Source organism: Ambystoma mexicanum, chromosome 10 (assembly GCF_040938575.1).
Source record: "Ambystoma mexicanum isolate Mex_15411 chromosome 10, UKY_AmexF1_1, whole genome shotgun sequence".
NCBI lineage: Eukaryota > Metazoa > Chordata > Amphibia > Caudata > Ambystomatidae > Ambystoma > Ambystoma mexicanum.
Window position 1 is genome coordinate 651838211 of NC_090932.1, and position 13282 is coordinate 651851492.

Sequence of the window (13282 nt, forward strand, 5' to 3'; positions counted from 1 at the left end):
CAAAGCTGTAGGCCACACCTACATTTGAGTGTCCTGCGAGGTCGAGAGGAGGCCTAGGTTTCATAATACATTACGTTTCACCATATGATGGGCACAGATGGAGGCTATACCTAGATGTGAGCATCCTACATAGTGGGAGAAAGGTGCAAGTTACACTATAGGTGGGTTTCAACCTATAATAGACAGAGAAGGAGGCAACACCTAGATTTGAGAGTTCTGCAGGGTGGGGGAGAGGCCCTGGTATCCTAATACATTACGTTTCACCATACAATAGACAGAGGGGGAGGCTATACCAAGATTTGAGAGTCCTTTGGAGTGGGTACAATGCAGGCTTACGTTCACAATTCTAGCAAAATGTGGCACTTGCCATCACCCACAGATCTGTCTATATATGACGCAAGGCAACATCCAGTCCTTTCTAGATGCATTGCAGGCCAGTGATCATAAATTCTATGCAATGTGCCCATTGTTATCATTCGCTGTCCCATCCGGGTCTGGTGCAGGCCAACGTCACAAACTCTACCCAGGCGTAGCACCTGCCAACATTCACAACCATGTCTGGATGCAATGCAGGCCAATGTTTAAATTCTAAGTGTGGCATTTGCTAACATTCACAGTTCTATCCAAGTTGGCGTTTGCCAACATCCACAGATCTATCCAAATGTGACACTTGCCAACATTCACAATTCTATCTCTGTGCAATTTGCTAACAGTTATAATTCTTGCTAAGTTTGGCATTTGATAACATTCACAGTTCTAATCGAAGTGAGGCAATTTGCTAACATCCACAGGTCCATCCAAATATGGCATTTGCTAACCTTCATAATTCTTGCTACATGTGGCCTTTGCCATCATTCACATTTCTAATGAAGTGTGGCATTTTCCATCATTCACAGTTCTATTGAAGTGTGGCATTTGCTAACATTCACAGTTTTATCGAAGTGTGGCGTTTGCTAACATTCCCAGTTTTATCTAAGTGTGGCATTTGCTAACATTCATAATTCTTGCTAAGTGTGGCATTATGTCAATAAAATGTGCAATCTTGAACCTTCAGATTTGTTTCAGATTTTCTTATGGCTGTCGATCGCTCAATGAGGTATGCACTTCACTGACTCCTTTAAATATGTTGATTGGTATATGTACATTGCTGTATAAGTTTACTGAAAGGCATCTGTGTGTGGGATTATAAATCATAATTTTTTTACTTTTAATCAGTCAGGTGCCATTATGACGGTCCTTGCAGCAGTATGCACAAAGATGCCAGAAGCAAAATTAGCAATAATCTTCCTTCCTATGTTCACGTTCACTGCAGCAAGTGTAAGTAAATGCAATATATCAAAAAGTTAACCAACGTTCACCTTGGATATTGCACTGCATGCTATTAATACCTGACCTGGCAACTGCTCGGATAGCCCAGTAATTTCAGCATTTTGCTACTGAGATTTTAGAATTTAGAGCAACCGGCAGGTCACACTTTTACGTTTTGACACAGTCGACTGCATTTTTCCTTCTAGGGTTGCTAAATTTAATGATAATACATTTTGGATAAAATAACCCAAACAATGTAAAGTTCTAGGATACCAACAAACCTGTGATGGTGGGCTCTACCTTAAAAACATGCATCATTGAATCATGCAACAGTCTAGCGCAGTTCTGAAGAGTTAAGAATTGCTCATGTAGTTTTAGCAGCTCGTTATTGAAGGGATATTGATCAGTTTTATGCAGCATCTGTAACTTTTCTTAGCCACCTTCCATAGCTTTATTTGTTTATGAAGTGTAATGGTAGGGCACTAGAATGTTTAGCTCATCGCACTTATCAGTTGGATAGAGCTCTGGACACTGCTGGCAGTGATGGGGTTCTGCGGAGATGGCGCCCTTCCATCTCAGATTTGGGTTGCACAGAAGTTGGTTAACACGCTAGCCACACAGGCGCTTGTTCAGTGGTTGTGATTTGTGATAGTAATATTCGGTTAACAAAATCTCAAACAGGTCTGATGAAATTAGTCATGGTATGGGTTTCGAAAGATCACGATCCGCTCATCTCTTGGCAGAAGGCCACCTGGCCTGTCAGGGTTGCCATCCACCCAAACACCTGCTTATCGCCTACACTGATGTGCAAATTACCCACTGCACGCCTTGAAAAAGACCCGGGAGGGTCGAAACACATGTTGGCTAAACTGTCATTTAACCCACACCCTGACTAACTTCGTAGACCTGTTCGAGATTTGTTAACCAAATATTATCACCACAAATCACAACAACTGAACAAGCGCCTGTGTGATTAGGGTTCTAACCAACATCTTTATTTTTTTATATTTGTTTTCTTTTGGTCGACTTATTTCATTTTTTGCTTTTTTTATACTTACTGGCACTTTTCAGTTGGATCAATGAAATCTAACGCAAAGAATATTAATTAAATAGATTTGAAACAGTGTGTTCTTAAAGGATATGATCTGACTACTTAAATATTTTGAAAACTGTAAATCTGTTTCTTATTCGTCTACATACAATACACATTGCATGTGGTTATTGTTTAAGTGTGGAAAGAAATTGTGGGCTCCAGTATCCATGGTAAGTGTGCTACATTGAGGTCAAACGGCTTCAGGGCCAAAATGCTAACTTGTGTTAGAGCCTTTGCTGCCCCACCTCGACCATTGATGCTCAGCCTGACCTTTGTCCTCCTGATTGTGTTCAACACCATTAACATAATCAGCAGGTCCGTATCCATCCACTTTGTTTGAAGTTTTGACTACACTAAGTCCATGTCTACCATATTGAACGCAGGTGCAAGGTATTGCTACGAACAGTGGTCTCGTCCCCAGGATTTGCCCTTGAGTGCCATTTGCACAGAACATTTAAATTGGCTGATGTACATAAGCCTTTCCGGAATCCTGTTTGGAAAACTGGAAGATGTTGGTTCCTACCAATGTTGTCAGCTCTGCTAATAAGTTATTTCCAAACATTTTCTTGGCTTGTCAGTAACTGCTATTAGATGATAATTAACTGGAAATAATGGTGACACTTTCTCGTGAATCGGAATCGAACATACTCTGTTGCCAAGGTTACGTTATGTTTACTGTTGCAGCTTTTTTTATTTAAAAAAGGGTGCAAAGTAGCGTAGCCCACGACCGGGGCTTATGTTTCAATAAAAGATTGTGCCTGGTGCCTGCAAGGATTTTAGTGATTTAATATAACCCTCTATTTCCCTAATGATGGACCTATTCCAAGTAACCCATTTCAAACAACACTGGCTTATTCAAGATAGCCTCATTTACTGGGTTGAATAGAGCAGCTAAGTAGGGCAACCATATTTGCTCTGAGGCCACATTTTTGTAGTATGGATGGAATTTTTTTATTTTCACTTAAATTAAAAATAAAATCGTAATCTCTTTTGCCTTTAATGCACTTATATTTAACCTTTTGCTTATATTAATTTGGCGTCTTTGTATAGCCTGTTCCGATGGCTTGATTGGAGTGCCCAGATCATGTTTGCTTTTGATTGTTTTGTTAGGTGTGTTGTTTGCTGTAATGTGTCTCACAAATTGTCACTCTTATTCATGATAGCCTCACCATAGATGTCCACCAATTGAACACCGAAGTTTGGAGTCCCCGTACCTCTTGTGCTTGATGTTTGTAATAGCATTTGTTATGTTGCCACTATTGGACAATTGGATGGGTGTGCATTTATCTATAGAGGACAATAACTACTCTTGCTACAAAGGGTTTGTTCATTCGCAGCTAATACGTCTGGTGGTGTTGGATGTTTGGTTTCACTATGGTCTTAATCTTTGTGAAAGCATAAATCAATGTGTACTAAATACTCACGAAAGTAACAAACCAGTGACATGTGACCATTAGATAATTTATAGTGTTGTTTTGAACCTTGCTTTCATTGAAATCCTGTGCATGTCGTACGTTGATGCTTTCGTGATGCACATCTTTTGTATTTTCTTCAAGCTAATTGTTACCTCAACCCTTTATCTTGTTACAGTCCTTATCGATGGCAGGTCATGCTCAGAAAAATATGCATGCGCTGGTCCTTTAGTAAAAAATAAATCTAGTGTTTCCCCTTGGTTTGGTTATAAAACACCCACGCCTCAATCAGAATGTCCAGTTTGTCTCTCTGTAGGCCCTTAACTCTCTCTGAAATCTCTTTGTAGATGCCTGTGACAATAGTACTTATGTGTTGCTTCTTTGATATAGTCAGTTCACAAGTTGAGCGTATTAGTAATTCTGTGAATAGTCATACAAAAAATAATTAAACAATGAGGTGATTATCTTCATTACAATAAATGAAAATCCTAACCTAATGCCTATTGTTTAGGCTTGAAACAAGTTCATGTAAAGCTATACTGAAAACCCCAATTAAAATACATTGAAACATGTATCCTATAGTTATCAGTTGAATAACTAGCACAAATTAGGTTTCTGACTGGGGAAATCTCCCTCAAGATAGCCTAGTTATAGATCATGTTTGGTTTCATAGCTTTTTGTGCTAAATGCAAAGGGTTCTGAGCAATACATTGTGCATGAATTAAAATGGGAGATGTACTTCAAGTCTTGTTTTCAGGTTTAATATTGTATTTTGCCACTTGGAGAACAAAGAATATTTGCACAAAGAAATAGCAGATGGGAATGGTTTATTCTGGTCAAGGATACTTTTGCCTACTGGACTCTGGCCATTATGCCTCATTCGCTGCTACTAGGGGTAGCCCTGAATAAAACTGGAGGTATATAAGCAGTTATTTTAGCTACATAAAAACAAGATCTGTTGGTTCTAGGTTGTTTTGCCACACATCACTTTTTCCCTGAAGGCTACATGCACATTGTGGGTTTGCTGGGGGTGTTGTTTCAGACAGCCACCCAATTGGTCATTCCATGTCCCTGCTTCTTGCCCTACCCGACCCACAATGCAAAGCAGACTCTCATGATTTCCCTCCCCCATCCACTCCGATCTCTGTCTGTGTGGGGGAGATCCCGCAATATCCATGCCTGCAGACTCGCCATACCAAGTTACGCACTCCCTCGTAGTCCAACCATTCGTCCCTCTACCTTTGGTAGTTCACCCACCCACACCCGCCTTCCTTACTAAAATCTTGGCCACCACGTCTTTCACCTGCGCACTGCTGCCAGTGCACTTCTGTATGAATTCTCCTGTGATGCTAAACCTGACATGCTCCAAAAGTGAACACTTGCCCTTCGCGAACAGTGGCATGTTGGTGAAGTTCATGTGAGATAGTGGTGCACAGCGGATATGCCTATCCCTTAGACAAAAATGTATTCTCCAAATATGTTAAGGATCATTGAACCAAAGCTAGACGATCCTAAGCATTGTATACAGTCTGGACCCAATTTCTTAATTTAAATTTGTTAGTAGAATATTTTGTTATACCATTTGGGTACAGCTGCATTTATTTTAGATTCAACTTAATGAAATAGGGATTAATATAATATAACATAACAATGATTGGGGCGGGGCAGGGGTTCTTTATTCTTCAAGAATGCCCATGTATTTATTTTTAATACAATGTAACTAATTCTCCCACTTGGGGTAGAGGGAGCTAAGGGGGCCAGGTGCTGCCCAAGCCAGAGGATCTTATGTCAGGGGAGGATGCCCTGGTCACCCTCTCATACCCTTCATTGTGGGGTAGAGAACAGTCACATTACCACCAGAGAGACGCCTGAGTCGAGGAATAGCGGCCTTGAAGTGCGGGCAGCACCTAAACACTTTCCTTGTATGGGTGCAGAAATCTCACTTGAATTTACAGATGTAAAGAGAGGAAAGAGAGTGACTTGAATAAGACTGAAAATGTCAGGCTGTCAGTCAGCCATTAGAAAAAGCCCCTTTTCACTTACATTTAGGAACAGGTAGGCTAAGGGGGTCCAATCCTTGGAAAGCATCAGGGTGTGACAATCGGAGCGACCATCCAAGAAGAGAGACTAACCAGTTCCAAGTTCCACCTCAGAACTAGAAGTACTCCATGTTGGCACCCACCAGCCAATCCCTACTTTTGCTGCCAGAAGTAACACACCAGAGTATCCTTGAACCATAGAGAGGCTTGAAGACATGGCCAGGATGTGTCAGGCAGAGGAAGGAATACCCAAGGGGAAGAACGAGACAATCCCAAGCCTCATATCAGGGCAGTACGCCATCCCCAGACACAAAGCTTAACAGCTGATCTCCATCTGAGCAAATAGGCCCAATTCTCCTTTCACCAGAGTGTGACTGGATGGTGAGCCACAGCCCTATAAAGGCCCTCAAGCTCAGTTTGGCAAAGCTGGAGTTTGGAGAAGGAGCCAGAGAAATTAGTTTAGAGTAGAGTGGCCAGCACGGAGAGGGCACAAAGGAAGAAGATTGGTGGAGAAGAGAATGTCCACCAGGAGGGGGAGAAAGAGGTGGTTGTGGAGGAGGTTGATGAATATCAGGAGGTGCTTGAAGATTATAAGGAGGCAGTAGGAAGCAGGTGAACAATTTTCAGTTCAGGGACTGGAGACCGACATGTGAGATGGAGGCAGAGGGAAGGAGCGAGGAAAAGTGGGGAGAACACGATAGTGTGTTTGACTAATGTCAAGAGTAGGTTGAGGAGTGATGAGGTGGTCTGGGAATGCCAGGAATAGGTGGATCAAGGAACCCTGATGGATATCCAGATCAGGAAGGTACCGGCCAGCCTTGTTAGTCCTATGTAGCTGTTGGAGATGCAGGAGGGGGGACTTAAGTGATGATCAGAAAGGCGAATATGGGGGTAGAGGAGAAGACTTTTGGAGGAAGAGATGGGCAGTTCTGGGCAAACTCAGAGATGAGACTTTGTTTAATGCCAGGAGACTAGCTGCTCCAAAAACCTGCTACACCAGAGAGGGAAAGTAGACCTCAATCCTGAAGATGAGCAGTTTCACCTGATAAGCCCAGTGTGAGGAGCCAGGAATGAGCCGTGGACACAGAGGACTCATGGTTTTGGTTATAAACTTTTATTCAAATCAAGAAGGGGTTGGAAAATACCTCACTATCCCTTACCTTGGAGGCATTTGCCTACCTCAACCAAAAACTAAGTGGTCTGTCCTTTGTCAAAATGTCCAAAGCAAAATATGTCCTGTGTCCGTAATCCTATTCTGGCCCTCCCTTCCCCAGATTCCTCCTTATATTCAAGACAGCTCAAAATTCCAAAGACATGAATCCTCCTTGGGTTTCTCTTTTCAATATTTGCAATTTGGGTGCGGGTCCTAGACTTGCAAGTAAACTGCTCACCTGCCAGGTTTTCTCTCCATCTTGAAAACAACTCACAATCTCAAGGGCATGGGTCTACCTTGAGAGGCTCTTCCACTGTAGTTTATTACACACTTTTTGACTTTTCCTGGTGTACTCTCCTGCCAGGTCTTGGATGCAGTCTTTCAAACATTTAACTTTCCCTGGTAAACTCTCCTGCCAGGACTTCTATGTAATCTTTCAACCACTTGACGTGCAGTGTCTCTCAAATGCGTTGCCTGATATACTCTTCTGCCAGGACTTATTTGCAGTTACCTTTTCTTTGGTATCCAGTCATTTTATTGAAAATAAAACAGAGTGGTAACTGTCACCGAAAGCCTAAACAGAGAACATTTTAATTAAATATATATATGGTAGTGGAGTAAGGGGTTAAAATGGGTGAGGATAGGATTGGGGTGGGGTTAAAAAAGGGTAGAAAGATGGGGCACTTGGGGGTCCCCTCAAGTAAAAAATAAAAAAAGGTATTTTTTTGGTATTTTGGCCACTCTGAAATTTACCACTCCGATATAACCTTTCTGTTTGCCCACTATTGGCTTATCACCTCCGGTTTCACAAAGTTTGTTTTAACATTCGTACTTGTATTTGTTGCATTTCCCCTTTTCAGGTATGGGCCCAGTGACTCGTTCATGGTGTGGTTTAAGACCACGCTAAAGCCTCCACAGGTTTCATTCAGCATTTCTCTTGTTACTTTCATGGAACGGCATGCCTTCCTATGCACCCCGGTAACCCATTTGTCTTCCCTGGATGTTCCAGGTGCTTTGAGTGCTTCTCGCGCCTCTTTGTTTCTTCTCTGTGTAGCTTGTTGGATCAGCATGCGTCCCGTCAGCCGCTGTAGCTTTGCTGCGTTCGGTTCCACTTGCGTAGCTCCCACTGCCTCTCCGACACAGGCGGCGAGCCCTCTGTCATTTCTGTTTCCTCTCACACTGTCAGGGTTCGCCTCGGCTTTGCTTCCCACAGCGTGCTCTCCCGTAGCGTGTTTGTTCTCTGCACGGCTTGCAGCATTACCCAGCTTCTGCACTTCTCCCTCACGCTGTCTGTCAGCTGCTGTGAATTTAAAGTTCCCGGCAGAATGGAGCAACTTCCAAGGAGTAGACTGCAGAGTTCACCTATCAGTTCCAGTCATCTTCATTGTTCTGATCCTCTTTATCGTCTCAGTTGTGTAGTCACTGTGCCTTTAGTATAATGTTGAGGAAGTTGGCAATCGATCTAACTGGGAGTAATCTCTACTGCTCCCTGCCTCTTCCTTATTTCAGTTATTAACATATCATTCACTGTCTGATGTTGGGGACTGTATGAAGCAGACCTGGCAATGGTTTGAGGGAGAGGGTTACAATTTGCCATTAATGCATGAGGAAGAGAAGGAACATCCCTAGAAGGGAAGTGGGGTTATGTTTCTTCATCTAACAATGTCTTGTCCTTCCCCCGACGGGTGCCTGCTCCCCAGGTGGTCCTCCTCAAATAGCCGCTCTGTGGATCAGGATCAGGTAGTGGCTGCCGTCCCCTGGCCACATGGGGAGAAGCTACCTCCACGGAAAGAGTGATGAGATTGTCAGATTCATCACACCAGGTACACTGAAAAGAAGGGTTTTGAAATCCCTTAAAAACCTCAACATTGGTGTTGGGAACTAGGTGTACCCTAAAACGCTTGAGGGATCGACATAGGCTGCCATAAACCCTAAACGGGGACTCAGAGGATCAAACCTGGAGAGTACACTAATTAGGACTGCAGCATGAAAAACTTCCCCTCAGGTTTTGAGAAAACCTGGGATTTTGAGTTATTTGTTTTGGCTTTTACTGTGTAACATGATCTAAAACAGCGTGTTTTCTTACAATTTGTCTCTTTGCATATGTCTCGATTCATGTCACCCTCTTGACAGCGATCATCTGGAAATATTCAGATAAACATCCACATGGCCAGTGTTCTAAATGTAATTGCTGTTCACAGAAATAGTGCCTAGTTGCATGGATACAATCCTGCTAAGATCAGCAATATGTGCACATTGATTGTGGGATACAAAATATCAGTCGTACCTACGTTTACTTTTTTATTGACCGTATGCCATTTTGGACACAGAGCATGACTGTTTGGCTTTTCTGCAAATGGGGGCACCATGACAAGTTAGATATCACATTAAGACCAAGATATTTGAACATGCTGCCAAAAATCTGTTTAATGTTACCATCCATAATGGTTAACAATCTATGCTGTTTCTCTCCACCCATCAAACCTCCCCAAAGAAATTATTTTTGTTTTCAGCATGTTGGTTATCAAATACTTTTTTACATTATTTGATGAAGCCATCCAAAATCCTACCCAACTAATTTCTTGTTCGCATGCTCAGTATATTGTCCTCTACAAACATCCGCCTCAGCTGCTTGATGTATCGGACGGTTATTGCCATGTTCAGGAACTCCTATTCGCATATTGATATGTCCACCAGCGCTATTCAACAAAGCTATTTCTTTCTTCTTCACTCATGTATATCATCTCATTAACTCAACAGTCACCTCTATTATACTTTTATTTAACTTTTTTTATTTTTTTATTGTTTTGCTTTACAGAAAACCTTCCACAAAGTACAAACATACACAAGCATAAAATCAGAAGAATTAACAAACAGATCTTAATTTGCACGAGTACGAATTGAAATCAACACCAAAACAAGTTCTCTGGAGTACTCAGATGAAAACCTCTCCTGTCACTTAACAAAAGCAGTCAGTCTAATTATATTGAGTGCTTCGCAGTCCAATATCCAATGTTTGAGAGTTTCAGTGACATCTAGACATTTACAAAAGCGACAATTTAGTGGGGTGCCCATACCATAAAGAGGTAGCTCGGAGCCTTAAGAAATTGGAGTAAACCAAGAGTTGTTTCCATTGATATCGAGCATGGAATGAGATGAGATTTAGTTTCTTTGCAAATTATTGCGTTAGGGATCGATGATGCTAGGCCCAATACATTCTCCCACATGAGTCCTTGCAAGGTATCAAGAACATGCCGCACATCGAATGATGCCATATTAAGCCCAAACAGCAGGACTGGTTCTACCTTTCCCAGATAGTATTTGACTGCTGGTAGAAGTGAGAAACTGCAGACTCTCCAAAATATGTGTTTCATTTGGGACCTCAAGGGATTCAATTTGGCCTATACCGACTCTTTCCACATCTTCACTGAAGATGCATAGGTCAGATTATACCTCAGATAGCGGATAGAGGCCATCCTCTCCACTAGACCCGTGCCCAGTGACCAACGCTTAACCTCTGACTTCTTACCACTAGGAAACACAACCACCTTAGACTTATCGCCATTTACCACCAGATTGTTAGACTAGGCATACTCATAAAAAATATTGAGCTTGCGATGATGGCCTTGCGCTGTTCTGTCGAAGATGACAATATCATCAGCAAAAGCCAACCAATGAATGTCAAGATGGCCCAGCTTGACAAACCCTGAGCACGCCAAATCTCCTCAATATCACTAAGATATGCATTGAAGATGGTTGGAGCCAGGATACAACCATGCTTAAGTGTAAGGCTTACCTGGACTCTTCAGGAGCGTAATGCCTTCTCAGCCAGCGGATCTGTTACTTGGGCACTTTTCGGATTCCTTTTCTGTGTAAACAATAACAACAATAGAACTACTATAATATCACAAGTTACTGTATAACTGTGTACTTTTGGTAATCCCTCCCTTCTCACCTGTGTTTGTTTTGTGGAGCTCTCCATCCTGTTATTCTACAGGGTCGTGTTGGAATGAAGAAACTTTAAACGTGGAAGGCTGAGGTGTTCAATAAACTCTTGTCTTTATAATGTCTTTGCTTTTTCAGAATTGTCTTGGGTAAGTATTTGGATAAAATACTACAGTTTGTTAGATTTTGAATAGTCCCTACGTTGGAGAGATCTCTCTTTCTAATATTTTCTCTTATTCTTGCAGGTTCTCGGAATTCGGAAAGGTTAATGGCTGCGGAATTACTACAATGTTACTCAGAATGAAGAAACATTTAACAAACGTAAGTCTATACGGAGTAAGTGCAGCCTTCAGGGAAGAGCGCGGTAATAACTAAGCAGTGAAAACTTGAAGAAACTTCAGGTACGTTACTTATTTAAACTTCTTATTTCTTTTAAGTTCATTCGTTAATGAAATACCTTATTGTTTGCAGATTTTCGGAAGGCTGAGGAAGAAATACCTTCGGAAGATGCGGAGGCTGCTGAGGAAACTTCTGAATGAAGGTACTGCAAACCGCAAACGAAGACTGCTGCTTGAAGATGCTGCGGCTGTGAGAGAACTTCTGATAGAAGATGCTGCGGCTACGAAATGATACAGCTGACTGAAGAAACGCTTTGGAAATACTTTGCTTCGGTAAGTCTTTTCTATAACTATGGAATTCTGTTGTTATTTCTGTGAAAACTGTCTGTTTTTCTCCTTTGACAGGTTCTTTGAGGAGAGACGCCGGTAGCGTTACTTGCTGTCAGCAGAGCAGACGCGAAGGTAGCGCTCCAGCGGAGGCGGGGCTTAAGTAGCTCCCTCTGCAATAGGTATAGAGTGTGCTGTAAGTTATCAATGGGCCTGGCGGCGGCCATGTTTAGTGCATAAGACCACTGTAAGCACTATGAGAGACTATGGGAGCATATGCTATGACTGCTATGACTGGTACAAATGCCATTTATGCCAGGCCTGTCCCCACTTTTGACCTACTGACTGATGTGATGTCCCATGCTTCTCCTGCATGCCTGAATGGGAACTCTGCTCATTTACTGGGATCATGACATTAAGTCCCACCTTAACCAATATGTGTCTAGTGACTGCACCATCCTTACTAAGGCGAACTCAAAGTTTTCAGTCATGATGGAGCAAAACAATTAGCTGAACAATTTTATGGGAACCTTGTATCTAAGTAATTTGGCCTCAATTTTATTTTTATCTAGCTTGAAATCAGCAGTGCGCTGTACAGAGTGTGGGTAGCCAGCATTTGGGCTGGCATCTTTTAACAGTAGTGCAGTACTGTGAGTTGAGGTCTGTATCGGTATGTGCGTCTATTGGAATTAGTCCTTGGTCAGGTGTTGATCTGTTTGGATCTGTGCCACTGGATTCCAAACAAGTTGTCAACGTTTTGATTATTTTAAAAAAATATGTATTATTTGGTAATCCACCCTGAACAATTCCCTCCCAAAACTTTCTGTTCCAGGCAATCACTGAGAGAACATTAAACCCCTCTTCTCAAAGCCTTAATTGACGACCGCTTTCTCCTGGCCACTAGTGATCACTTCTATCCTAGTTAAGATTAGACTGCTTGATGACAGTGGCATAATAGGCACAGTATTTCTCCTAGAAGAAATTCAGTTCCCCCTCTGCAAAAGTAACCAGACAATCAATTTCCTGGATCTGGAAATCACTGCCAGAGAAGACAAACTCATCTACTCTCTATACAGGAAAGCCACAGATAGAAACATTCTTTTGCACTATAGGAGCAATCATCCGAGTAATCTGAGGAACAATCTACCTTTTGGCCAGTTTTTACGACTCAGACGCAACTGAACTTGAACAATATAAAGAACATGCTAGCATCTTGCAAAACAAACTTCTGAATAGGGGCTACCCAAAAAAATTGGTCCGCAACGCCATCAAGCGAGCACAATATACCCCACGGGATACTTTACTTACACCCGAAATACGAAATACAGACAGCCAACAACTAATGACATGTGTGACTACCTTTGGCCCAAATACAACGAAGCTTAAGGCCATCATCAAGACATTTTGGCTCTTAGTACAACTGAACCTCCCTAATGAACCAACCCCGAGAATGGCACTCAAGCGGGGAAAAAATCTTAAAGACATGCTGACCCATGCCAGGCTCAACAAAAAGTCCCAAAGGACCAGACTGGAACATGCGGGAACTAGTGGGCCACCATCCGTGTGGTACATGTAATGTATGTAGATTCACCAAGAAGACAACATCATTTCAGGCTGAAGGAAAGGAATGGAAGATCAAACATTTCTCCAATTGTAAAACCACAAAT

General features: G+C 42.2%; 1 protein-coding gene across 1 annotated transcript in view; it reads left to right on the top strand.

Moving 5' to 3' along the window:
• PARL (presenilin associated rhomboid like) overlaps positions 1-13282 on the top strand; it is a 625047-nt gene that overhangs the window by 506678 nt on the left and 105087 nt on the right. The window contains exon 8 of the mRNA XM_069618249.1: positions 1216-1317. Within this exon, the coding sequence (XP_069474350.1) occupies positions 1216-1317 (102 nt within the window). The remainder of the gene's footprint in view (positions 1-1215; positions 1318-13282) is intronic.